This window comes from Vitis riparia, chromosome 4, assembly GCF_004353265.1.
Source record: "Vitis riparia cultivar Riparia Gloire de Montpellier isolate 1030 chromosome 4, EGFV_Vit.rip_1.0, whole genome shotgun sequence".
NCBI classification, from domain to species: Eukaryota; Viridiplantae; Streptophyta; class Magnoliopsida; order Vitales; family Vitaceae; genus Vitis; species Vitis riparia.
The window spans coordinates 24,681,100-24,706,145 of NC_048434.1; the positions used below are offsets into that span (position 1 = coordinate 24,681,100).

General features: G+C 35.9%; 2 protein-coding genes across 3 annotated transcripts; one reads left to right on the plus strand and one right to left on the minus strand.

Moving 5' to 3' along the window:
* The first annotated feature begins 281 nt into the window (after positions 1-281).
* LOC117912943 (ubiquitin carboxyl-terminal hydrolase 2) lies at positions 282-11,810 on the plus strand. Its single transcript, XM_034827759.1, has 6 exons — positions 282-382; positions 3,710-3,759; positions 4,803-4,849; positions 10,463-10,509; positions 10,614-10,716; positions 10,797-11,810. The coding sequence occupies exons 2-6, from the start codon at positions 3,729-3,731 to the stop codon at positions 11,571-11,573; spliced, it is 1,005 nt and encodes a 334-aa protein (XP_034683650.1). The 5' UTR covers positions 282-382; positions 3,710-3,728; the 3' UTR covers positions 11,574-11,810.
* Positions 11,811-12,753: 943 nt separating this feature from the next.
* Positions 12,754-23,333, minus strand: LOC117912832 (uncharacterized protein C630.12). Of its 2 annotated transcripts, XM_034827570.1 has the most exons (14): positions 22,906-23,332; positions 22,683-22,824; positions 21,899-21,958; positions 21,642-21,820; positions 21,269-21,401; positions 17,523-17,619; positions 15,408-15,467; positions 15,209-15,309; positions 14,999-15,033; positions 14,827-14,884; positions 14,516-14,590; positions 14,281-14,438; positions 13,921-14,187; positions 12,754-13,490 (listed from the first exon to the last, which is right to left on the minus strand). In XM_034827570.1, exons 2-14 carry the CDS (start codon positions 22,818-22,820, stop codon positions 13,241-13,243), a joined length of 1,611 nt encoding a protein of 536 aa, XP_034683461.1. In that variant the 5' UTR covers positions 22,821-22,824; positions 22,906-23,332; the 3' UTR covers positions 12,754-13,240. The 2 variants fall into 2 exon arrangements, with proteins under 2 accessions (XP_034683461.1, XP_034683462.1); XM_034827571.1 differs by lacking the exon at positions 21,899-21,958 and having other exon boundaries at positions 22,906-23,333.
* Between the last annotated feature and the right edge of the window lie 1,713 nt (positions 23,334-25,046).

The window sequence follows — 25,046 nt, forward strand, 5'->3', positions numbered from 1 at the left end:
CACGTTAAATTCAATTATTTGATTTTGAATATCTACTTGATTTTTGTAAGTTTAAAAAAAATAAATTCACATACTAACTTTTTTATTAAACTTTTTTTTTTTCATACCTGCTTTGGCAGGTGTACTCTTACTAGTACATATAAAATAGTAGAGGGAATATATATAAAATCCATCGAGCCATTTTTTATATTAATAAATATAATTATATATTAAATAGTTGGGCTTTCCCGGAGCGAAACCCAACATAGAATACGCGGCCCGTTTACTTGCCTGGGCACTTCTTTTTGTTTCTTCTTTCTGCTGCCCTGATCTCTTTTTACACCAAAGCATCGTATCGTTCCTCCTCCAAACGCTGCGTTTCGGTCTATCTCTGAGTTCCAAGGTATTGTTCCAATCTCTGTTTCCAATTCAATCAATCGACTTCTACGTTGGATACAATCGTTTAGATGCTGAAAAATGAGGAGAATGGAAAAAAAATTTGAATCACCATTTAGGGTTGGAGAATTCATAGTTGCACTTTACCTAGAACTCATATCAATCTTTGGCTTAGTTGATATCAGTTTTTATTTATTTATTTATTTACTTATTTGGTTTTTGGCAGAAAATAAAGCGAGAGAGATAAGTAATCAAAATGTAACTTTCTTGTATTTTTCTCGTAACCAAACAGATGGTCGGATTTATAAGTTGGGAATGCTATTGCTCGAAGTTTTGAATTCTAGGGTTTCTCTTTGAACAGCCGTGGGAGCTGTTGCCAATTTAGATTACTGAAATTTTTGTTAGATCAACCGTCTTTGATATTTGAGAATGTTTGCTGTTATAAAATAGATTTAGGTTGGGCCGTTCTTCTGGCAGCTCTTTTCTTTAATTTAATTAATTATTTATAAAAAAAAGAAGAAAAAGATTTAGGTTAGATACAGAGAAAATATGGAAAAAGTAACTGAACTTTTGAATTGTAAAATTTTTGCTTACCATGATTTGGGAATACAGAAAAATGTCACTTTACTTAAAGTTCACTGTGATGAGGGCCTTTTTATTTTTTAGTTTTTCTTTTGTTTTTTGAAGCAAAAGATGAGAAATCACATGAGTATGATAGTCTTGTTTTCTTTTATTGCTGTATTTTCTTGGAAACCAAACAGTGGGCTAGGTTTTCTTGGAAACCTGTCAATGTTATTGTTGAAAATTTTTCCTATCAAAAAATGTTATTGTTGAAAATTTTGAATTCTAGGTTTATTCTGGACTACGACACAAGGTAGAATTTTTATAAAATTAATTATCTGAGAACATTATCTTGGGGTGCGCCCCCACTCTTTGATTGGCATCTTTTATATATTCCTGTTTGCCTATTAAAACATTATCTTGCACAATTATGTATAAAAAAAGATTTGGCTTGAATAAATGGTTGCTATTTTTGTCATGAAAACATAAAAGGTACCTATTATGTTGTTAATGAATCCCAAAGTAAATGGAAGCCTTTTGAAGAAAAGGAAGAGGAAAAAGAAAATGTAAAAACTCGTATCTTAGAAAAAGAAAAGAAGAACTTTGAAGTGCAAACTAAATAAAATGCATTTAATTTTATCAATTATAACTGATAAATAATAAAAGGTTTGGAAGAACTTTAAATTGAAAAAGTAATTGGGAAGATTTGTGGTGGGGAAATAAACCATTGTTACATCCTAAATTCTAAAACTATGGTCTAAATTATTAATAAGGATTAACCCCCAATTTTAGAACTTGAGGTTTGAATTAAGGAAGAAATTTTCAGTGTTTGAGGTCAAATTTTCTCCTTTAAAAGCTTTTGAAATAAAACTTTTTGAGTTGGAGAATCTTCGAGCCTGTCCTATCTATGGACTTAGATGCGTTGATAATTATGCTAAGTATGATAAATATGCCATTTTTAGAAGTTTCATAATTGAAGATAAAAAGTGGTGGATTTCGTTCTTTTCATGTTGGTGATGCTCAAGATAATTTTTTGGGAGTTTTATCTTTGATAATTTTACTTGAGCAAACTTTTTTTTGAAGAAAATTCAGAAAAACTGTCAACTTATTACTAATTTTTTTTTTTTTGATCAGCTTATTACTAAAATTGGAGAATCGGATTTTGATTTAATTGGAATTAGGTTTTAAAAGTGTTTTGATTTAATGTGGGTATTCCATTATTTACATTGTAAACTTCAAGTAAATGTCATGCCTGTTTTTACTTAAATGTTGACAATGTAAATATAGTACAGAGGATATAACTGACTGTGTTGGGTAAAATAACGGTGCTGAGGCTCCCCCATCCACATATTTGCTTGCAAATTTATTCCTCACCCTTGTCCCATTTCCCGTCTTAAACTAGGTGGAGACGGGGAATATCCATTAGCTTTTTTAATTTCATAATTTTACATTTAGTTTTTTTTTTTTATTTTTATTTATTATTTTTTAAAATATAAAACTATATACCAACTAATATAGTTGATATTTAATATTTATTTTTTTAATATTGAATATATATAGAGTAATATATTTAATATTTAATTTTTTAAATATTAAATAATATATATAATATAATCGAGTGTGACAGTGGTTGCCATTACTCTCACCTAAATAGTGTGTCTCATAAAAGCAAAAAGGTAATTCACTAGTTCTGAACCTTGCCCTGCTTCGCCTCAGTCTTCATCAAGGTATGTCGATCTCTCTCTTCTCTCCTCTGTTTTTTGTTCTCTTTTTAACCCTAACCTTAATCCTAACCCTACCTAGTGAAGCTAATTTTTTCAAATATTTGACAATGCAGCCTTTTTTATGTTTTGATTAAAAGCAACTTCAGACTGTTGATTTTGGTTCAGAAGTTGAAACTTAGATAGTTTGTTTAGTTGTTTTTGGGTTGGGATTCATGGAATTTATTGGTTGTTCTCCCATTTCAAATGTGGTTTGAGATTTCTATCTTTCTTCTTTTTTTGTTTGTGGGTGTTGGATAACGAAACCTAGAAATTTTGGTTTGTCAAATTTAGGGTAAATTTTGATTAATTTTTGTGCAGGAACTGTTTTTTTTGTGTTTTCTGGTTGATAAGTTTGTTGATTAGCTTCTGGTTTTACGTACAATTTGTTTATAGCTTTTGACCCCTCTTCTATTGTAGATTTTGTGGATTAGTTAGGGTCTTGTTGAGGGGTGCTGTTTTTGTTGTCCCTCTTTGTATTTTTCGGTGGCGTCTTAGGCGCTTGTTTTACACTCCCTGTGTACTTTGGGGTGCTTTTTGGCTTTTCTTTAATATACATTCTCTTTACGTATCAAAAAAAAAAGAAAATAGCTTCTAGTTTTAGGTGAGCTCAGGGTTTAGAGTGTGGATTGCTGTGTATGTCTGTGAATTTGGTCTCTATACCATTAAGAGATTCATACTTAATAAACGTTTTGTCCCCCCCTTTTTTTTCCTTCCTTTTAACTTTGGTATCAGTATACCCACTATGGCTCCTCCCTGAGAGAACAGGAAGACAAAATAATGATAAAACTTGAAAAAATTAAAATAAACAACTTTTGCTCCTTAGTTGCCATGAGTTGGTGATTACATATATGTCATATGTGTTGTATTTGAAATTCTTTTTTCGTTTTGATCTCAGTAAACACTAAGTAGTATTGATCCATATTTTTCTTTCCGCAATTCTATTATTTGATTTATGCTAGTTAATGCATTTGCTTGTGAATGATTCTCAAATGATCCCATTGTTGTTGCAGCACCCCTATATTTCTAATCATGTCTTGGTGCACCATTGAGTCTGATCCTGGTATGTTTCTACTTTGTCTATCTTTCTTTCCCCTTCCTGTTTTGTATGTGCTGATTTTGAACAAAGAATGAAATTAGTTTTTTTCTTCTTTGTTTGGTCTTATGATTATAAGAAAAATCTCTCACTCAAGATGACTATTATAATAGAGTATGTCATGGAAATGAAATAAGTCTGGGGGATGGGACACATTTTTTTTATTGTTATATTTGTATGGAAACTGGGATGTAGCATACATATATTTTTTAAACATTTAATTCTTAGTCAGTATAAATCCTTCCCTGTTATGAAATATATTGCATGTAAAGCTGTAAAGTATCATACAGTTTCTTTTTTTGTTCATCCTTCATCAAACTAGTAACAATGCTTCGTGCTTAGGAAATTTTTTTACTGGTGCAACCTGAAGAAACATCCCTGAATTGTTTGTATCTAGCAATGATAAGATCTAATTATTCTTATCAGGGCCCCAGTTAGTGCTTTCCCAGTCCAGTCACCTTCCCTTTCAACCTTGAGAGATAAGAAACATGTCTTATTTGTTGTCAGATTGTCTCACACTAGACCTTGTAAAGGCTTCATTAACAAGTAAACATAGAGTTCCAAGCCACCAATCTAGTGAAATGCCTTATTTTTGTTTATCTCCTGCCTCTCCCAGTCATGCTAAAGATAGAAAAAATCAGAATAACCCCCCCACCATCCATGGCAGTGATCATCTGAAACCCATGTCTTGAAGCTTCCTTAGACAAACTCTTTGAATCTATTGACATTTGGTGAATTCAAACTGTCATAGCTTATGGGTACCACCTGTTTGCCACTCCTGTGACTGAAGACAGAATTTGCATCAGCTATATATAACAGAAGTTTGTATGTATATTCCATGATTAGATCTTTATACCATTGTGCAATATATTTCTTTAGTGGAATAGACTAATTTGGTATTCATGTTAAGTATCCCATATATATATTTTTTTAATTTTTAAATTTTAGTAAAGAAGCTCAATAGTTTGGTTTTTTTAAGTCCTTCCTAAGATTCTTGACCTCTTTTTTAGGTGTCTTTACGGAACTTATACAACAAATGCAAGTGAAAGGTGTCCAGGTAACTGTTTATTTTATTTGACGTTATGTCTCCTATGCTAACTGTGGCATGATTTCTGCAGTGCTTGTTAGCGTATGATATCTTCTGATAGCTATTATTCTAAATGCATAAGGATTGAATTCTCTTTGATGATGTATTTCCCACATATTTGTATACTTATGTATTCTGATATTAACTGATCATGCCTGATGATCCTGATTTTTCAGTATGCCTGTCAAAAAAAAAAAAAAAAAAAGAAGATTTTGATTTATTAATTATTCAAATATTTTTTTTATAGGCAAATAAAAATTAATTTCATTATATGAGATAGTGCCTGCCTTAGCAAACTCTCCACCCATTGCCCAGCCTGAACTAGGCCATCTAAAATTTTACTCTCCTCCCATTGATCCATTATTAAGTGAATTAAGCCTCCTTTTACCATATATGCTAGTGAGACAAACAAAATAAATAAAGGATCATTTTTTAGTTTCTATATGATTATGGGGAGTAGTGATATGATTATGGTGCTTGATTATGTAGTCTTCGCTGTCCTGAAGCAAGGCAATCCACTGGCCTGAACATGCAAACCCAGAGTTTTAGAAAATCCCAAAGCACAGTGTCTTCAATGTGTACATGGAGATGATGGCTGGCCTTATATAATCAAGGTTTAAAGGTTTGTCCAATGGTTAGGGAAACCTTGGTTGCCATTGGGGTTAAGAGAGATGAGTTTTTTTTTTTTTGTTTGCCGTGTAGTGGTGCATTACTGTGCATATGCTGTTGCTTTTGTCAATTTTTAATGATGTAATATATTTGCAACTCCCTTCATCACCTAGTATGATGTGATTGATTTAGTTCTTTTTTCTTTTTTGGAGAATTATAGGCAGTCATTACTGAGGTACACTGTCAAAATGTTATCTGACATTATAGTAATGATGTGGCACTTTAATGAGGTGGCAGGATGGCATGAAGATGACCAGTTTTAGGGGAGAGCAAGATAATTGAGGGGAGCATATCAAGAATTGCTATAGCAAGAGGGTCATGAGGAACTCTTTGGACCATCTTTGAAGTCTCTGGATGCCTCATTTTAAAGGGTCTCAGGGATTTCTTTATGTTGCCTTTCCAAGTATTCTGCATCTTTGAACTGAAAGTTCACAAGGACCTGAAAGTTCACAAAAGTAGGAAAACATGAGCCCTAGAACCTTGAACTTCCTTATTGGAAACAAGGCTCCATTTGGCAACTCCAAATCAGCATAGAAAGATTTGACAAAAAATTTCCCATTCTTAGGACCCTCGCCATAGCTTTTATCTCTCTCTAAGCTTGGGCCCTCATTAAGCCTCCTGAATATACATACAGCATTATTCAATTCCTAATCTTAGAAATGTCTAAAGAGTCAAGGATTCCAATGTCTTTCCCTTCCCTAAACCACCTAATCATCATTAGCCCAAGGCTCCCTATTGCAAATGAATAAAGAAAGGGAAAAGATACACACAAAGGTAGTTGACTCATCTAACATCCTTCGAATAACCCTCCCTCCATTGCCACCTGTAATCTTAATCCTAGATTGAACTGTCCCCCAACCTTTTTTGATTGCTTTCCACAAACCAACCCCATACCCATCCCTCCCTGCACAAGAACACCAAGCTCTTGACTCCTTATGTTTCCCCAGAATTATCCACCTCTTAAGGTGACATCTTTCCACAAAGACCCTCCCAAAACTATGTTCCTCCAAAACCATTTTCCTGACAAGGCTTTATGAGAGAGGAGAAGACTTTGATACCAAGTAGGGTTTAAAGTATTGTCCGAGTCTGGTATAACTCGGTTGAGTCGTGTCTGCCTTGGCTAGGTTTGAGACGATTCCGATACTCGAGTTATGATACAACATTGAAAATTGACTTGGTGCTAACAAGCCTTGAATTGTTTGACTCAGTCGATTTTTTTTTTTATTTTTTCATTTTATATATTTAAAAAAACTCATTTGATTCGATCGAGTTTCGGATGCAACCCCAATACCTTGAGTTTGGTCACAAATCCCTTTTCTTATTTTTCATTATCCACAAAATCGTCCTATTTCGGATGCTGAGGAGAGTTTGCTTAAGGTTGGAGCAGATTTAAAGGGATTTTGTGGGGAGGTGGGGTTCTAGAGAGTAAGCCTCATGTAGTGAAGTGGGATATTGTTTGTTTAGACAAAAGAAAAAGAGGCCTTGGAGTTAGACGCCTTCACTCTCTAAATAAGGCCCTCTTTTACAAATGGATTTGGCGCTTTGCTAAGGAAAGGGATGCCCTTTGGAGAGAAGTTATTTGTGGTAAATTTGGGGAATTCGAGGGGGTTTGTGCTTTGAGGAAGGGAGGGACAACTATGGTGTTGGGCTATGGAAGGCTATAAGGCATTTTTGGGAGTCAAGTCTCTTCCAAAATTTCCTTCTTAGTGGGCAATGGGAGAAGGGTCAAGTTTTGGAGAGACAAATGGTGCTGGGATGAGCCTTTATGTGTATCTTTTCCCTTCTTGTTTGCTCTAGCCAACTCAAAAGAGGTTTGGGTGGCAGACTTGTAGCTGCACTCATTTGAGGGGGTTGGATGGAACCTAGTCTTCTCTAGACCTCTCAATGACTAGGACATTGGGATGGTGGAGTGCTTCTTGTCAAGGATTCAAGACAAGGTGGTGGTTGAGGAGAGGGAGGACAAGGTGTTTTGGGCAAAAACAAAGAATGAATCCTTCTCTATTAAGTCCCTCTATTCTACCCTTGAGGAAAGAAGGGTAGACCCTTTCCCAACAAGTGTTGTGTGGAATGCATGGGTTCCTCTAAAGGTCAGTTTTTTTTTTCTTGGGAGGCAACATGGGGAGAGTTTTGACTTTAAACCAATTGCAAAGGAGAGGGTGGTCTTTAGCCAATAAATGCTTCCTTTTATGTTCATGAGGAGTCGATTGACCACATACTCTTGCATTGTGGAAAGACGAGGCTGTTATGGGAGCTCTTGGTCTCATTGTTTAGAGTGTGTTGAGTGATTCACTCTATAGTTAGAGAGACCTTGTTAGGGTGGCAAACCTTGTTTATTGGAAGAAAGTGTGGACAGTAGTGCCTTTATGCCTCTTCCGGACAATTTGGAAAGAGAGAAATAGAAGATCTTTTGAGAATGTGGAACTTTTTGTTCCAAGGCTGAAGTTTTGGTTTTTGTGCAACTATTATCTTGGACTAACTTGTTTATAGAACATTTTTCTATGTCCTTAATTGATTTTATTGATTGGTTGGGGTCGGATTGAGAGAGAGAGTATTTTTGTTTTCCCTATCCTTTTGGGTGCTTTTTGATGACCGTTGGTGTGTACTTTGGTGCCCCCTTTCGGTGTTTTAATACAATTTGCACTTACCTATATAAAAAAAATTAAATAATAATAAACTACTTAAAAAATATATAATTGAGTTTATTAATACTTACAAATGAGAAAAATAATTGAGTTTAATGTATTTTAATAATTAATTAATAGAAATATAATTTTTTTAATCATATTCATTATTTTTTTTTGAATTTTTTGAGCTATTAAATTAAAATATTTTGCTTATCTCCTGATTCGGATCTGAGTTACTGATACCAATGTGCTTTGCTATCTTTTGAGTCAATAACCGATATTGCAACTTTGAACCATGATAAAAAGGATCCGTTCTTTTTATCCCCACAAATAGTTGACTATTTTACAAGGTGAGGTTTCTTTTGAGTCAATAATCAATACTGCAACTTTGAACCATGATAAAAAGGACCCTTTTCTTTTATCCCCACAAATAGTTGACTATTTTACAAGGTGACGTCTTTTTTTCAAGAGTTGCACAACACCCTCCCCCCACTCCCCAGCACCTATAAGGGCTACAACAACTTCCTCCTTTTAGAAAGGCTCCTCCAACTTCAATAAAGCCTCTTTGCCCTAAAACTTGAAGAACAACCCATCAATTCTAGGTCTCCAATCCCTTGAATTAGACAACAATGGATAGAGACTCCTTAGTTCCTACCATGGATCCTGGTGGAAGTTAAATGTTGGGTTTGTGTAGATAAACGAATTGTTAGCCTGATTTGGTACATTGTGTCCCAGTGGGCTCCACTTTGTTTCATAAAATTGTTCCTGCACCAAATACTAAGAAGAGGACTTCTAATAACTTGGCATGCATCAATCCCAATGGACATTAAAGTTAGCATGGGGCACAAGAGGATGGAAAAGTTGTTAACATATTTCGTAAATGTTGCCTTACGTCCTTGTTTCATGATGTTGTTTGGTGGACCTTCTTTTTATAGCTCCTCTTATGTCAAATTGCAAAGTGATATTGGTGTCATCTTAGCATGTGTTGCTTAATTGCAGCTACATGTTGCTTGGTCATTGTCACATGAATTGAAGCATTATCAAGCAGCATGCCATTTTATTGTTGGCTTTATCAACAGCAGGCCCCTAAAATTTCCATATTGAAATAGTGTTGAGCCTGGCTATTGATTTGGTGAGGGTGAGATTGTGGGAGTTAGGGAACTATCCAGCATTAATAATCCACATGGTTTGGGTGGAGGCAGGGTTTGGTTTGTGGTTTGCAGAGTATGCTGATATCCTTTTTACCTTTTCATATTTCCCTTAAATGCTCCTATTAACTCAGTTTCATGCTGTTGGGGCTAGTGATATGGAAATGTGAAGAGGATTTGGTGCTGGAAGAAGGTGTTCTTTTCTCATTGACATTTGCTTCTTTTCAGTTTCTTTGCAAATCTTCCTGCTTTCTTTATTCTTCTTAGGTGTGCCCATGTTAGTAGCTAATCATATCAGAGCTTGCCCCATGGGAGGATGGGTCTGTTGTTGGGGAAAGATTGCTGAAGTCATCATCTGTGGAGTGCTTCTGTTGACAACCATTCAAAAAGTTGTCTCCTTGTCAGATTGTTCCCTGCAATCTCTTGCCTTTTGTTTTGGTAAAAAGAAGAATAATCTTATGGACAGAAAACATCACAAGGTTCCAGTAACAAAGTTTGCCTATCATTTTCACATATTCCTAGAAAAAAAAAAGTGATGTGCATACTGAATTAAAGATAATGCATTGTGCACTAAATGACAAAGATACCATATTGTCTACAGTTGCAGACACAGATTGTTAATCATCTCTTGTTCCGTCTTTTCTCATGCAATTAGGGGGCTTGCTTATTTGGTTGTGGGAAAAATTTATAGGTCCATTTGGAAAGAAAGGAATGTGAAACTTTCTGGAAATTAGTTTCATCCAACATGTTGATGTCTAAAAGTGTTCTGTCCTGTAGTTTCATGATCTTTGGTGATCAAAACTCCTGTGGGGTTGTGATAGGCCCATAGATGCTTTGAAGCATATCAGTTCCCAGACCTCTCTAAGTTCTATAATTAGTTTTTTGTGTTTGGACTTATGGATTCAGTGTTTTATTTGTGTAATTCCTTTGTGTTTGCCAAAAGAAAGAAGAAAGGTCGAAGTTATAGTTTGATATAGAATTAGAACTAACTGATTGTATTTAAAAGGCAATTTTTTTTTCATTTTGAAACATATCCTGGTTCCCTGTTTTTAATTTACTTATCTATTTATTTATTTATTTTTTCGTGCAAGCACACTTTTCTATTTTATGCATCATTTATATGCCTTGATATGATTGATCAGGTTGAGGAGTTGTATTCATTGGACCTTGATTCTCTGAACCATCTTAGGTCAGTTCTATTCTATCTTTTTACTTATTTTGCTCTCCTGCACATAGATGGACATTTTTTTGTTGGTATATGTGAGAATTTTTTTCTTTAAATCTTCTCCTCAGGCCAGTATATGGATTGATTTTTCTTTTCAAGTGGCGTCCAGGGGAAAAGGATGACCGTCTTGTAATCAAGGACCCAAACCCTAATTTATTTTTTGCCAGTCAGGTGAGTTTCCTTGAGATTTGTTGTTGTTGGAGCATAATAAATGTGCACACCTCTGTGATACATCTTTGCTGTCCTCCTAGGTTATTAACAACGCATGTGCAACCCAAGCAATCTTGTCTATTCTCATGAATTGTCCAGATGTTGACATTGGTCCAGAGTTGTCGATGTTAAAAGAATTCACCAAGAACTTCCCCCCTGAACTCAAAGGGTTGGCTATCAATAACAGTGAAGCCATACGAACAGCCCATAACAGTTTTGCAAGACCTGAGCCCTTTGTTCCAGAGGAGCAGAAGGCTGCTGGGAAAGATGATGATGTATACCATTTCATAAGCTATCTACCAGTTGATGGCATTCTGTATGAATTGGATGGATTGAAGGAGGGACCCATTAGCCTGGGTCAATGCCCTGGTGGACAAGGTGACTTAGATTGGGTGCGTATGGTGCAACCAGTGATTCAGGAACGCATTGAAAGATATTCCAGAAGTGAGATCAGATTTAACCTCATGGCTATCATAAAGAATAGGAAAGATATATATACTGGCGAGCTGAAAGAGCTGCAGAAGAGGAGGGAACACATTTTGCACCAGTTGGCAGCCTTACAGTCAGAGAGAATGGTGGATAATAGCAACATTGAAGCTTTAAATAAATCCTTATCAGAAGTAAATGCTGGAATTGAGGGTGCTACAGAGAAGATATTAATGGAGGAGGAAAAATTCAAGAAGTGGAGAACGGAAAACATCCGCAGGAAACACAACTACATTCCCTTCTTATTTAATTTTCTCAAGATTCTTGCTGAAAAGAAGCAGTTGAAACCTCTTATAGAGAAAGCCAAGCAGAAAACAAACAACAGTAGGTGATTTCTTTTTCGCCCCCCCATGATGTAATTGCTGGTACAAGGATCCTTTCTGTTCTAGACTTTCGTAGTATCCCTCCACCACAAAAAGAAGAGTTTAGGAAGACTTGTTTTTGCTGTTAATTTCCTCGGTTTATGATGTGACTACAAACATGGTTTGTTTCTTTTGGTAGATGCAGAGCTAAGCCCCTGAATTGTTTTTTTTTTTTTATGCATTTAACATCCTGGATGTATGATCTGATATAGAAATGTTAAATGCGTATTTTTTATGGTACCAAAAAGGCAATTCAATCACCCATTCAGTTCAAATTCAAAGTTTGACATATTACTAAAATCCGTATATGATATAATTGTTTTCAGGGAAGCATTAATATATTTATTTAATATATTTCAAGCAAGGGCCTCAAATAATCGAGCATTTAGATTCTTTGGCACAATATTTTTTAAAACATTTTTCAAAAAACTGTTTTTAAGAAATCTAAAAAATTATTATTTTCAAGAAAACTTGCAAAATGCAATTTTTTTTTCAAAGATATTATGCATTTATATATATACAAAAGTTTTTAATCTTAAATTATTCTTCGTAAAGGTTTTTCGTGAGGCATCATGTATTTATGTAATACAAATTTTTTTCTTAATTATTACTTAGGACACTTGATAAAAAACAACCAAAATCATTTCAATTTTTAAAATAAAGTGCTATTTCTACTAGACAACATGTTTTTTAAGCTAGAATATTTTCTATTCTAAATAATAAAACTGTATTCATTATCAGTTTTAGATAAGGTAGAGTTAATGAGAATCGCACTATTCTGATTTTCAAAACTTTAATTTGTTTGTTTCTTTTTCCAAATTCCGATCCAGATTTGTTGCCCCTAAATCAACAACTCCCTAACACGTAACAGGTAAATAGCATTATTAGCCTTCCCAATGCTTGTACCATTCGGATTACGTGGCAAGGAAGAAGTGAAAAATCTAGAAGTTCATCTATCATCACCTGCCACCTAATAAGTAGTAAAAGATATTTTTCCCACCATAAATGAAAATCAAAATTCATGTGTATTGGGTGGGTACCTCTGTTCTTGCCTAGTGCAAGAGGATCACTATCTCCGTCTGCATATGGCATTACAAGTAGCCATATATCCTGAATATATTTCAAGGTCATGCTTTCGGTTTTTCTGATATGTTTGCTCTCATGGGCTTCAACCAAACTTGCTATACAAGGGCAAAATTTTAACAAACACCTGATCAGAAAGTCTTCCACATTCTAGGCAAGTGGAAGTGGCCTGCTGTCCTGAAGCAACCCATTAGTCTCAAATCTTTGAAACAAGAAAAATGGTGAACTAACATGATACATGCATCATCCTTATCCTACCCTTAATATACCCTCTAAACAATTAAGCCCAAGCCCTTCAAGGTGGGGCCCACATGCTTGCCACTTGGTAACGCTAATGTCATAAGGTGGACAAACCATTGGCAGCACTAACCATACTGGGAATCAAGTTGGCTGAAAATAGTAAGTCCAGTGGAAGAAAATATGTGGCTCAAGCACATCCTTGCGAAGCTTTAACTGCTTGAACCTCATGCAGCTCTTCAACTATAGTGTGGGATCTTTTTATGTATTGTGCAGGAACCAACCAATGAACCAAGCTAATATATTCAGCTTTGATGTTATTGCTCAGTCCAATCCTTGAAAAGCAACATCATGTAAAGTGGGACGTTCACAGCAGCAATGACTGTAAGCATTCGTAGTGTACGCATTAACCTACGAATCACCTTCTTTGTCCTTGATTTACTTGCTCTGGGTGGTAATTTTGCCATCATATCCAATTCCACATCCATGTTCACGTCCACAGCTGTAGAGAGCTCCGTCTCCTGAGAGATCTGCCTTTTAGCTGTTGACCGCATCACAGCATTACCCCTACAGCAAAATAACTCATATATAACATCTCAGTGTAACTCAAGCACCTTCCACTACTTAAGGACCCATTACTGCTGAAACACCTTTTGGTGGACAAGGGACCTAGTGATAACAGCCTGCACCATTTTAAGCCTACTATTCTCTACACATGTTTTATTAGGAGAACATAAACTATGTACAGACAGTAATAAAAAAGATGATTACTCATGCAAAACCAATTGAAGTGGCCCTAGTTCATGTATGCCTACTGTTCTAGAGTGGTGTGTGATCGTGTGCAGTACATCAGATACATTAGTCATGGATATATTATTCTACATGCAAACAGAATTTTATCACATCGAAATCATTACCGTCATGCACATTAAGGTAGATGCAGCACAGCATTAAACTCACATTCACCACAAAGTGAGAGTGAACAACCTAAGCTCACCTTTCTGACAAACCCCTCTCACTTGAGCGTGTAAGAGGGGCCTTGGAGGTTTTTTTGACAAGATGCATGGATCCTTCTGCATCCCAAATCATTTCGTACTCACAGTTCTCATCTTCATTTTTTTCTTTTGCTCCACTGCTGAAGATGTTACTACTTATTAGACTTCTGGTATACTCCATGAAAACCCTACAGTGGCGCCAAGAGCCCAAGCCATTTGTTGGCCAGAGGAGGAGGGCAAGAAGGGTCAGAACAAATTGAGAAAGATACCTGAAATGTTTTGGGCAGTGGAGTTCAGAACAAGAGTCTATAACAAAAAGTAAATAAAAAGCATGACTATTATTCATCAAGAAGGTGAATTACCATATATAAATATGTGTCTGCATGGGAAGAAAGCACAGCTGAGTGGAGATTGCATCTTGTAGACTGGAGTCATTTTGTATTGTATCATTACTTGCAGATAATAGCATGAAAGATGGATACAAGTTCCCTTGCTGCCAACTTATAGTCCCCACAGTATGCTGCACAGTTTGACCAATTGAATGTTATACCATCATCAACTGCAAATTCACCTATTACCCCACTATCAGACACCAACCTCCATTATAGGCCCATGCTTTGACATGTGGGTGACTGTACACTGATCATGATCATGACCAGACAGGATGAGTACCTGCACACAGGACAAGAGCTCCAACTTAGCCATTCTGAGTGATGTGCAACACAATCCTCTAGTTTCAAGAAAAATGGCCACATTCAACCATTAATTACAAGTATTCATTCCACTGCCACACCATTAAAAGGGGTGTGTTGGAACACATCAACTAGGGAATACATCATTTTTGTTTTCTTTAACCATTTTTTCCCTTCTGATTACAGAATGAATCAAGGAGTGGAAAGAAAACCTACAGGTCTGAGCAAGTCCAGCAAGTACTTCGATTTTTCTTCAGTTATATAATTCTGGTACCTGTCTGATTGGATCAACCATCAATCTGAATTCCCAATTATCACAAGCCAGTCTGTACAAAGCTAATTTAATTTTAATGTGGCCATTGCAGAAGAAGTCAGACAGGAAGCTTACACTATTTCTTGATCGTGAATAGCATGAAAAACTCTCTGAACATGAAGAAATTAGTGCAAGTAAGTTCAGTTTCTGATTGAATGACTTAAAATCAGATCACAATTGTGTCTGAAGTGATAATCTTACCAATAACATATACATAGAAAAAAATGACATTTATCAAGGAGAACATGCTTTCAAAGTCTCTGTCAATGCAGAACCAAACAATACCTGATTAATGACTGGGGAATAACGATAAGGACCACAGGTTGTCCAGTCCGGACGATACAGCGGAATATGGGTTAAAAGAACCCTCGGATTCAAGTTAACATCTAGACACATCCAAAGATTTTTATGATTATTTTTTCCTAAAACATTTAGAAAGCACTAACCTAACGATATAAAAATAAAACAAGGCAATATCACGTACCCATGGAGACATTTTTGATAAAATCCCAGGATGCAGACGTCAAGCTTCCTTGTGAATGCCCTGCAGATGAAACATCCAATTGTTTTTAATAAACCGAACTCTTTGTACTACAAAGATCAATTGGTTCCCAACAAGTAAAGAAGCCATGATACTTGTGCCTATGCTAACAGATCAAAGCAAGCAACAAAATAGGATTACTTATATGCTCCAAACCAAAGTAGTATTCATCACACCAGCTATTTTTATAGCTGGACACTCGATGCCCTATCAAGAATTTTATCAAATTATGCATGGATTTAATTACTGTAGATATATCATATCCATCAACAGTCCAGGCAATATTAGAATGACCAATTTGTTCCACAAGTCGTGATATAAAAGTTAAGATCAACCAAATGGTACTAGTTGAGCATGAAGGTGCTAGTAGTGCTGCACAGGCACTTTGATATCTATAATCCAAGATTATCAATATCGTAGAACTCAAATAAGTTTAATCATCTGAATATGTACTATCATCCTCAACGGATGTTATTCACCTGACATCGTTGTACCAGAATATCTTCTTCATGCAATATTATACCATCAATTGTTATGCATATCCTCAGTTGGTGGTTTGCTAAATATATTTAAACATTTAGTGATTTCTTAATTTACTTTGAATGGGGTATAAGTTTTTCTTTTCCTTTTTTCCTTGAGTTTATTTTACATTTTGAAAGAACTACTGTCTAATCATTGTTTTGACTTACTTTGCACCAAAAATACATTCAGTTGACAATAAGCATGAATGAAGGATATATTTGACCATAGTTATAAAAGGCGTGCTTTAAGTATGCTTAGGCTCAAGGTGCAACCACTACCTAGTTATAGCGCTTTGCTTGTTAAGATATGCACCTCTACTTGAATAGGTATGTCTTGTCTACATTACTCTTCCATTTTAAACACTTTCATTTTTTAAATTTATAATTGTATATTGAAATTTATATATTTTCATCACTTTTTTATTGAATGTTTTTTTTTTAAATGTTTGGAATCTTAAATTTTTTATTAATTGGATTAGATTTTGAATCATATTTTGTAAAATTGATGCATCCCAAGTGGCATTTTAGTTCACTTAGGCACACGCCTTGTGATATACCCAATGTTTTAAAAATTGAATTGATCATTGAACTAAAAAAATTATTGATTCACGATTCAATGGTTAGACCAATGGTTGAACTAATGATCAAATTGGTGAAGCCATAAATATATAGTTTATATTTTATTAAAATTTAAAATAATTTTAAGGAATTAAAAATATAAAAAAATTAAGAATCAATAATAATTTTTTTTTCATCTTTTATATAAAATGTATTAACATTTTAAATTTTATTAAATAAAAACAATTATAATATTTAAATGTGAATATATAATGAAAAAGGAAGAAAAATCATATATATTATATTTCTTTTTAACAATTCTTAACACAAACGGAAGAGCAGAAAATTGGTTACTTTACTCTTACCTTAAATCTGCATTCCAAGGTTCAAGCCTTCTTTTTGCATGTTTCAATGCTGTTTTTTCTTTAAATCAGTTACTATACTAATCCCACATTGGAAATTGAAGGAGATGAAAAGAGGTTTAAAATCCTCATTCATCCATTGTATCATCACTGTCCTCTGGGCCGTGACGAAAGGTACAATGCATGGCCTAACAACAATTGCAAGCCCATTTTGCCAAAAAAAGAAAAATGAAAAAATAAAACCAATGGGGGAATTAAGGTGAATTGAATTGTCTTTGGTTTGGGCTGATTCGACAGTCCAACAGCCGGTTTATTCGGTTCAATGCCAATCCAATGTCCCTTGGCTCAAGAGGTGAACCGGACCGGATCAGGGTCCAATTGACTGTTGAACTGGGCGGTTTAGTCCGGTTTTTAAATCATTGGTTGTGCCTAAGCAGTGGGAGACTTTGGCGCCTTAGGTGCACTTTGCATCTTTTAAAACTATGTATTTGACCCCTAGGGCCAATAACTTAGAAGTTCTTTTGTTCCCCCATTTTTTGTCAAGCAGATGTTCCCTAAATAATTGGAAAAAGAGCAGCAAGGACCAAAGTTAAAGAGTTAAACACTTCCTTATGTACCATCTAGAGTTTGAGCATCAACAACAACGAACTCCACTTTTCCAACAGTAAATCGGTAGTTCCTGATACCAAATTCTTGTTCATAGCGCCTGACAACCTGTACAAAGATAAAAATAAAAGCTGACAAACAAAAAAGAAATATTGGTGTGAATCTAGTAAGAATTGAACCTATGAATTTGCCAATTATGAGCTGGGTGCTTTAACCATTCATCCATGGAATATAACAAACATTTTTTTCCATAACAAACAAACCAACAACTCAACGAGGCATGAGATCCTCAAGAAATATTTTAAAGTAATTGCAACATTTTTAGCTAAAATATCTACCAAATGGCTGGCCAGGCATGAAATCCAGTGAAAAGAACAATGAAACTCAGAAGATGGATTCAAAATCCTGGGCAAAGAAAAAAATTCCACTTCTAAGGGTCTTTGAGATCACCATGATATAACTATTGCCGAATTGTACTTTTATGGCGCAAAAGTCTCCAATAGCTTAGGCACAAGGCGTGCATGACCTAGGATGCATATTAATTTTATAAAATATGATCCAAAATCTACTTCAATCAATAAAAAATTTAAGAAATTCAAATATTTAAAAGAAGCATTCAACAAAAAAGTAATGAACTTATATAGATTTTAATATACAATTAGAAATTTCAAGAATAAAAGTGTTTAAAAAGGAAAAGTAGATGAGACATGCCTCCTTCAACAAGGTGCATGTCTTGGTAAGTGAGATGCTATAACTAAGGAGTGGTTCAGCCTTGCGCCTAGACAGAATCACCCTCCATACCAAATTACTGAGGCCTAAAACATTTGCTTGGCTTGAGCCCTTGAACAATTCTACTTCCTCTTCATTTATCACTAAAGCTGCCTAGCATGCATGGAAAAAAGGCCTAACTGCTCCTTCACAAGATGCCCCGCTCTCCTGGATCATCTAGAAAACAACCCTCACAGTCAAGCCTTAGGTAGCCCATCAAACGAAAACCCACTTAAAATGCACTAGTGTAGCCTTCTATGGTCAAAGCAAGGAGGAAAAAAATCCAACATAATTACACACAAATAGTTGCTAAAAAGCTTTGAGGAAACTGACTACCAAAGAGGAGAATGACAACACCACGTTCTAAACTGATTCCATAGGCCTCCATCTGTTTTCAAAAATCCTGGGATCTATCTCAAGCAGATAACCCAAAATAAAGTAAATGCACCCATTAGTGAAAGAATCCTACTCTTAGGATTGCCTTGAAAGAACTAAACCAATCATTTATCATATCAGCCACCTCTCTATGAGGTATGCAATCCAAGATAGCAAGTTCAGGAGTCCATCCTAAAGCTCCCTGTTTGCTGGACATTAAAAGATAAGGTGATCTGTTATTTCACAACTTCCCAAGCACAACACCCACCACAGCACTAAGTCTCTATAAACTTCCTCTACTGCAGCAAATCATCAGTATTGGCCCTTCTGTTAGCCACAAGCCAAGGTATGCTACTACAAATTTTTATTTTCATGGAATTAGCTAGGGAGGAAATCATTGGCTCCTCATATTTGGTTAAAGCTAACAAGAAAAAATAAGACGAGAAAACACCTAAGGAGGGAAAAACTAAACTCTAATATCCAAGAGAGAAAGTGACAAATATATAGCCAATATAGAATACACATTAGAATATTTTTTTATTTAAATATCAATAATTAAATTCCCAACTTTCATGAGGAGGATAAACCTTTGGGTTCCCAATATCCAAGACTATTTAGAGTAGTCATGGATAAAAATATTCCTATTTCTTCAATTCTCGGATTTACTTGTCCCTTTTCATTGAAATTTTATTTTCGCCGCAACCTATCCGATCCTGAGATAGAAGATTTAGAAGGCCTCATATGGTCACTTGATTGTCTGCATTTGTAATTTTCGGTTTTAGATGCAAGATCCTGGTCTTTATCTTCTTTAGGGCTTTTTACAGTCAAATCTTTTTTTCTTGCCTTATCCCAATGTTCTGGTTCTCCTCCATTTTTCCCTACTAAGTTTGTTTGGAAATCCCAAGTCCCTTTCAAGGTCAAGTCCTTTGTCTAGTTGGTGGCACACAAGAAGGTAAATACTAATAACTTGCTACAACTGAGAAGACCCTACAAAGCTCTTAGTCCTGATATTTGTAAGTTATGCATAAGGCATGATCATCTTTTCCTACATTGTTCTTTGACGATGAGGTTATGACATAGATTATTTCAGTTAACTAAGATGGATTGGGTTCCCCCGAGGAGCATTTCCAACATGCTGTCCATCAATTACAATGGCTTTGGTTTATCGAAGAGAGGGATAGAATTGTGGCAAGCTGCGTGCATAGCTTTAATTTGGATTGTGTGGCAGGAAAGAAATGCGAGGATTTTTTAGGATAAAGCAAGGAATTCAGAGAATCTTTGGGATTCTATTCATTTCCTTGCTTCTCTTTGTGCTTTTTGTTCCAAGGTTTTTAAGGGGACTCCCCTTATAGTGTTACAACTTGATTGGCTAGCGGCGTGTAATTCCTTTGGGTTGGTCTAGTCTAGAGAGTTTGTTCGTTATCACATTGTATTTTCTTGTTTTCGTATTCTTGTAGTTTAGTTTTCTTTGGTGGGAGGATTTCTCATCCTTCTCTTGTACTTCTTTTTTCTATTAATATATTCCTTTGTCGCTTCCTATAAAAAAAAAACAAAAAAAAAAAAACTTTCATGAGGAGGATATGTGATATTCTCTTTTGACTGAAAAAAAAAAAAAAGAAGAAAAAATAGAAACTTGTATTTTGGTTATCCTATCAACTTTGGGGTAAGTTAGCAAACAAAATATAAGGATATCACCTATTCTCATGAAACTGGGGAGTTTAACTTGTGTTTTGAATTTTATTTTTTTTGAATTTTTTTTTTTATAGGTATAAAGACAAATATATTAAAAAGTGCTTGGAAGAGGCGCACCAAGGCACTCAAGGCCTCCCACCTCCCGGCCTGTAGGAGAAAGAGGCCTTGATACTGCTTGGCCCACCAGCCCCACTTGAGCCAAAATAGAGGCCTAAAGACCATTCCCTCAACCTGCCCACCAGCCCCCAAATCTCTGCTGTAGGCAGAAAAGGGTGTGCCAACTGAAACTTGAGCAATACACAAATGATTCTTGGGCAGCTCCAATCTTTTTGCACGCTTCCAAACCTCAATCCCCACACTCCACTCTGTGCGTGGCCTCCCCTCACGATCATCCCTAACCTCCATTACCCTGCAACCCTCCGTTGAAATAACCACCAACACCCATGGTGGGATCTCCCACCATGACTCAAGGACAAAGACTGAAGACTCCACCACCACATGTAGGATCCCGGGGACCCTCCTTCTGTTGGAGATGACCAGAATTCTTGCCCATTGTAAATGGCGTCTCTCTGTTGTAACCATATCCACAGCCACAAAACCTCCACGAGCATCACCCACCCTCGTAAAGAAGTCCTTACCCCACAAGTGCAATGGTAGTCTAATCAATCTCACCCAAAATTCTTTTGCATAGGCCCCTTCCCTGAAACAACCAGCTTCAGGCCTCCACCACTCCAGTTGCAATTTCTTTCCTTCAAAAGAGCAAACACCCATGCACCACACCCTAAACCAGCACTTGTCCATGCAACATGGTTGTTATTTAGCTTCTTCAAATTTGAACAAGCAAGGAACATTGAAAAGTAAGGAACATTAACTTTTGAGAACAATTTAGTGTATATTGCTGGGAAATAATAGACCAACATACCTCTGGCTTATGAGAGAGGACACTTGCATAGCCAATGTCATGGTTTCCACTCAGGTAGTATACTTGGATGTTTCTTTTTCCTTGAGTCTTTAGATCAAAAATATGTTTAAAGCGACTCGAAGATTCCTTCCATCTGATCAACTAAAGAATGTTAAGTGCATTCCAAAATAGAAAATTAACAAAAATGATGGTTTAAAATATCGCATACAAGTTCCTTGACTGTAAAATACAGTGGCAGGCAAAAGCAAAGTGAAGTTATGTACAGTACATGAAAGGATGACATAGAGGAAAATAACTTATTTGAAATGCTTTTGTTTTTTGTTATCCATTTGTAATTAGGTAGTTCAAGTATCAAGAAAACCTCTGCCCTTACTCTTCATCTGATAGACTAGGGCCCCCATCAAAATAATCACCCAAAAACAAAATGGCATCAGGCTTTAAAGGCAAAATAGATGCAAGAAATGCTCTGCGCATGAACAAGTCGGTGTAGAACTGCGAAATCTCAAGAGCAAGAGATTTTGGTGGAAGACCAAGAGAGGTTTTGTCCATGAGCTGTTAAAGATGAGAAATCTATATCAGAATATAATGCAGAGATAGAAAGAGAAAAAAAATGAAATAAAAGACATTCACCTGCGGATCTGCAACAACAGCAATTTTCACATAATTACCTGGATGTTGTGCTTCCATTGCCTAACATTATGAGTAAATTAAATGTTAGCACCTAGACATGCTTGCCTCCACTTATACATGGGTTATTATCATACTAGAAGTTTTATACAGCACTGCTAAAACCACTTTTTATCAAATCCTATCACCAACTTCCCTTTTTTTCTTTTTTCATTTGGGATGAGGGTGAATTGGCATTATCAGGCTCCTTTGTCCCCTTTGAATTAGGCAAACCATGGACCCTTGTGGCCAAGACCACTTGGGTCACTTGATACAAGGGAATTGAGTTCCTAATCATGCCTTTCGTTTGGTTGGTGAGGTTTTCCTGGGTATAGCTAACTTCTATGAACACTCAGAAATGCTACATGGCCTCTCTAATTGAACAAAAACCAAAGCAAAGAACAAGAGAGGAAACCCATAGCTACTTAAACCCTTCAACAATTGAGTCCTATTACATTATATAGTGATGCTATCAGAGGCAGCACTTTAAATCATAAACTTTGAGAGTGAGAACCCTATGCTATCAGGGTTTTGAAGCTCCAGATTGGTTTGAATTAGCAAAGGTGTGTATGATTAATACAAAAGGTTGCCAGAGAAAAAAAAAACCATGGCAATCACAAATTCCAAAAACTATCAATGGTCCACAGCACACGCTAATTACAACTAAATTTTAGAAAGTTATTCCATTCATTAGTGTGGAAGTGGTGTCAGGTTGAATTCAGAAGCTCCCATGTCCATTAACTATTACCGAGGAGGATAAGGATGTGGATCGGAGAAGAGGAGGCCATGAACAAGACCATATAGATGGCACCCAAAATGTCAACATCTCGCCGTAAAGAAGGCTCACCACCCATAGGATGCAGAGCAACATTGTCAGATTCCACATTTTTCTGCCAGAACATCATTTGATTCATTTTGTCAGAGCAGAAAAATACATGGATACAACTGCTGATATGTGTGATCATGCTTACTCATAAGATGAAGGCAGGTGCCTTAATCACTAAACCAACACCAATGAACTCCAAATAACACCAGAAACCTGAATAAAATGAGGCAGCAAGTAAAGCCTATAAAAAAAGAGGTTAGCAAATAAAACCATATGAAATTATATTATTGCACAAACTTTGATGGAAAGAATTCCATTAACAATTAGTGAGGATGTATCATTCTAGTCAAATATGTACTAAGACATATAAACCTAAAGAATGCAATCAAATGAAACACGAACAGAGACATAATTCATATGATTGATGTTGGAAGGCTAAGAATGATTAATATTGGGAGAAGAGATTAAGAAACAAACACATACTAAAAGGAAAGGTATTATTAAGAAGAAATTCAACTTGTTTCACCCCTTCTAGCTTGACACAATGGTTCAATTAATAGGACAAAAACAAGTTCATTTCCTAATAAAATGCCTCAATAAGAGTGACTAAGTTATTATTATTATTTTTTTTCTTTTTATAAGTGTCTAATAAAAAGAAGCATTAAAGTAAACCAAAAGGCCATACCAAGTGGAAGGATACACAAAAAACAACTCCCACACATTGCATAAGCTCAACCAGCCAATAAAGTCCATCATGAACAAAGAACGATTTCCTATCACTAAAAAAGATTACACATAAATTATTGTTTAATAACTTGATCCACTTTTTCAGTATTCAGAAACACTCCTTTATATCTTTCCTTCCATATAATCTAAAATAGGCATGAGGGAGTAGCTCCCTCTAAGTTCTCTACCTCCTTTTCCCAACAAAGGATCTATGCCAGTTCAAGAGGGCATTCCTTACTGAGGAGTGCATTACCCACTCTATTCCAAACAGAGTAAATAAGCTGCCACAAGATGACTACTTTCAAGCAATAAAGGAGGATGCGGTCAGCCATTCTTCTTCTTTTTTTGATAAGCAACCAATATATATAAATATAAAGGGTGATATAAAACGAAAAAGCTAAAGCTTGCCAAAATACACTAGGAGTATACTAAGGGAACCGAGCAAAAAAAGAAAGGAGGGGAAGGGGCAAATAAAGGAAAAAACCACATGCCCAACAATTACTTAGCACCTAACCAATTGATAAAATTGATCGAAGGCATAGACTTTCCTTTTAAATGGGGCCTAACATTATCCATAAAGGAAGACAAAAAAGAGGATTTCAGCAAATGATCTAAGAAATCCACATCTTCAAAAGACCTTCAATTTCTTTCATGTCAAATGGTCCAAAAAAGACACAAAGGGGCATCTAACCAAGCTTCATTTCGCCTTTTTCCCACTTGAGCCCCATTCCAACTTAGCAACATCATCCTAATTTAAGAACGCATCACCCAATGCAACCCATATAAGGAAAAAACCAACTGCCAAAGAAGACCAGCTATAACACAATGCAGAAGCAAACAATCAATGGATTTCTCCTCCCTTTTTACACATAAAGCATTTATTTACCAGTGACACCCCCTTTTTTCAGTCAGTCTAAAGTCAATATCCTATCCTAAGCAGCTTTCCATGCAAAAAAACCCCACTCTCAACGGGACCCATGGGTTCTAAACAACTCTAGCAAGGAAGACCTCTTGACCTCTTAACCTCCCAAGTCTAGAAAAGAGTAGAAAGTTTTAATGGAGAACTTTTTGTTCCTTGAACCTGACCAAATCATTCTATCCTCAACGTTACATCTAATAAAATGTTTTTGAATATTTCAAAGAAAGGCCTCCGTTTCTAACTCTAAATCATGGAACTGTCTAGAGAAACAGGGATGCCAATGGCCCAGGTTCCCATTTTGCTCCCATATATCAGCTACCAATGAATCCTTTGAATTGGTAATGGAAAATAAGGTGGTGAAAGACTCTTTTTGCAATGTGTCACCACACCACTTGTCCAACCAAAACTTGATTCTCCTTCCATTCTCAACAACGAAGCAAATTCTACTGTTAAAAACCTCCCAATTTTTCCTGATAGCCTTCCAAAAGTCAACACCATACCCCTCCTTGGACACCCCTAAACTCCAACCACCTCCTTCTTTCCCAAACTTCCCAACAATCACCTCCTTCCATAAAGATTCCCTTTCAAAGGCGAACTGCCATCCCTACTTGCCCAAAAGCACCATGTTAAGAACAAAAAGA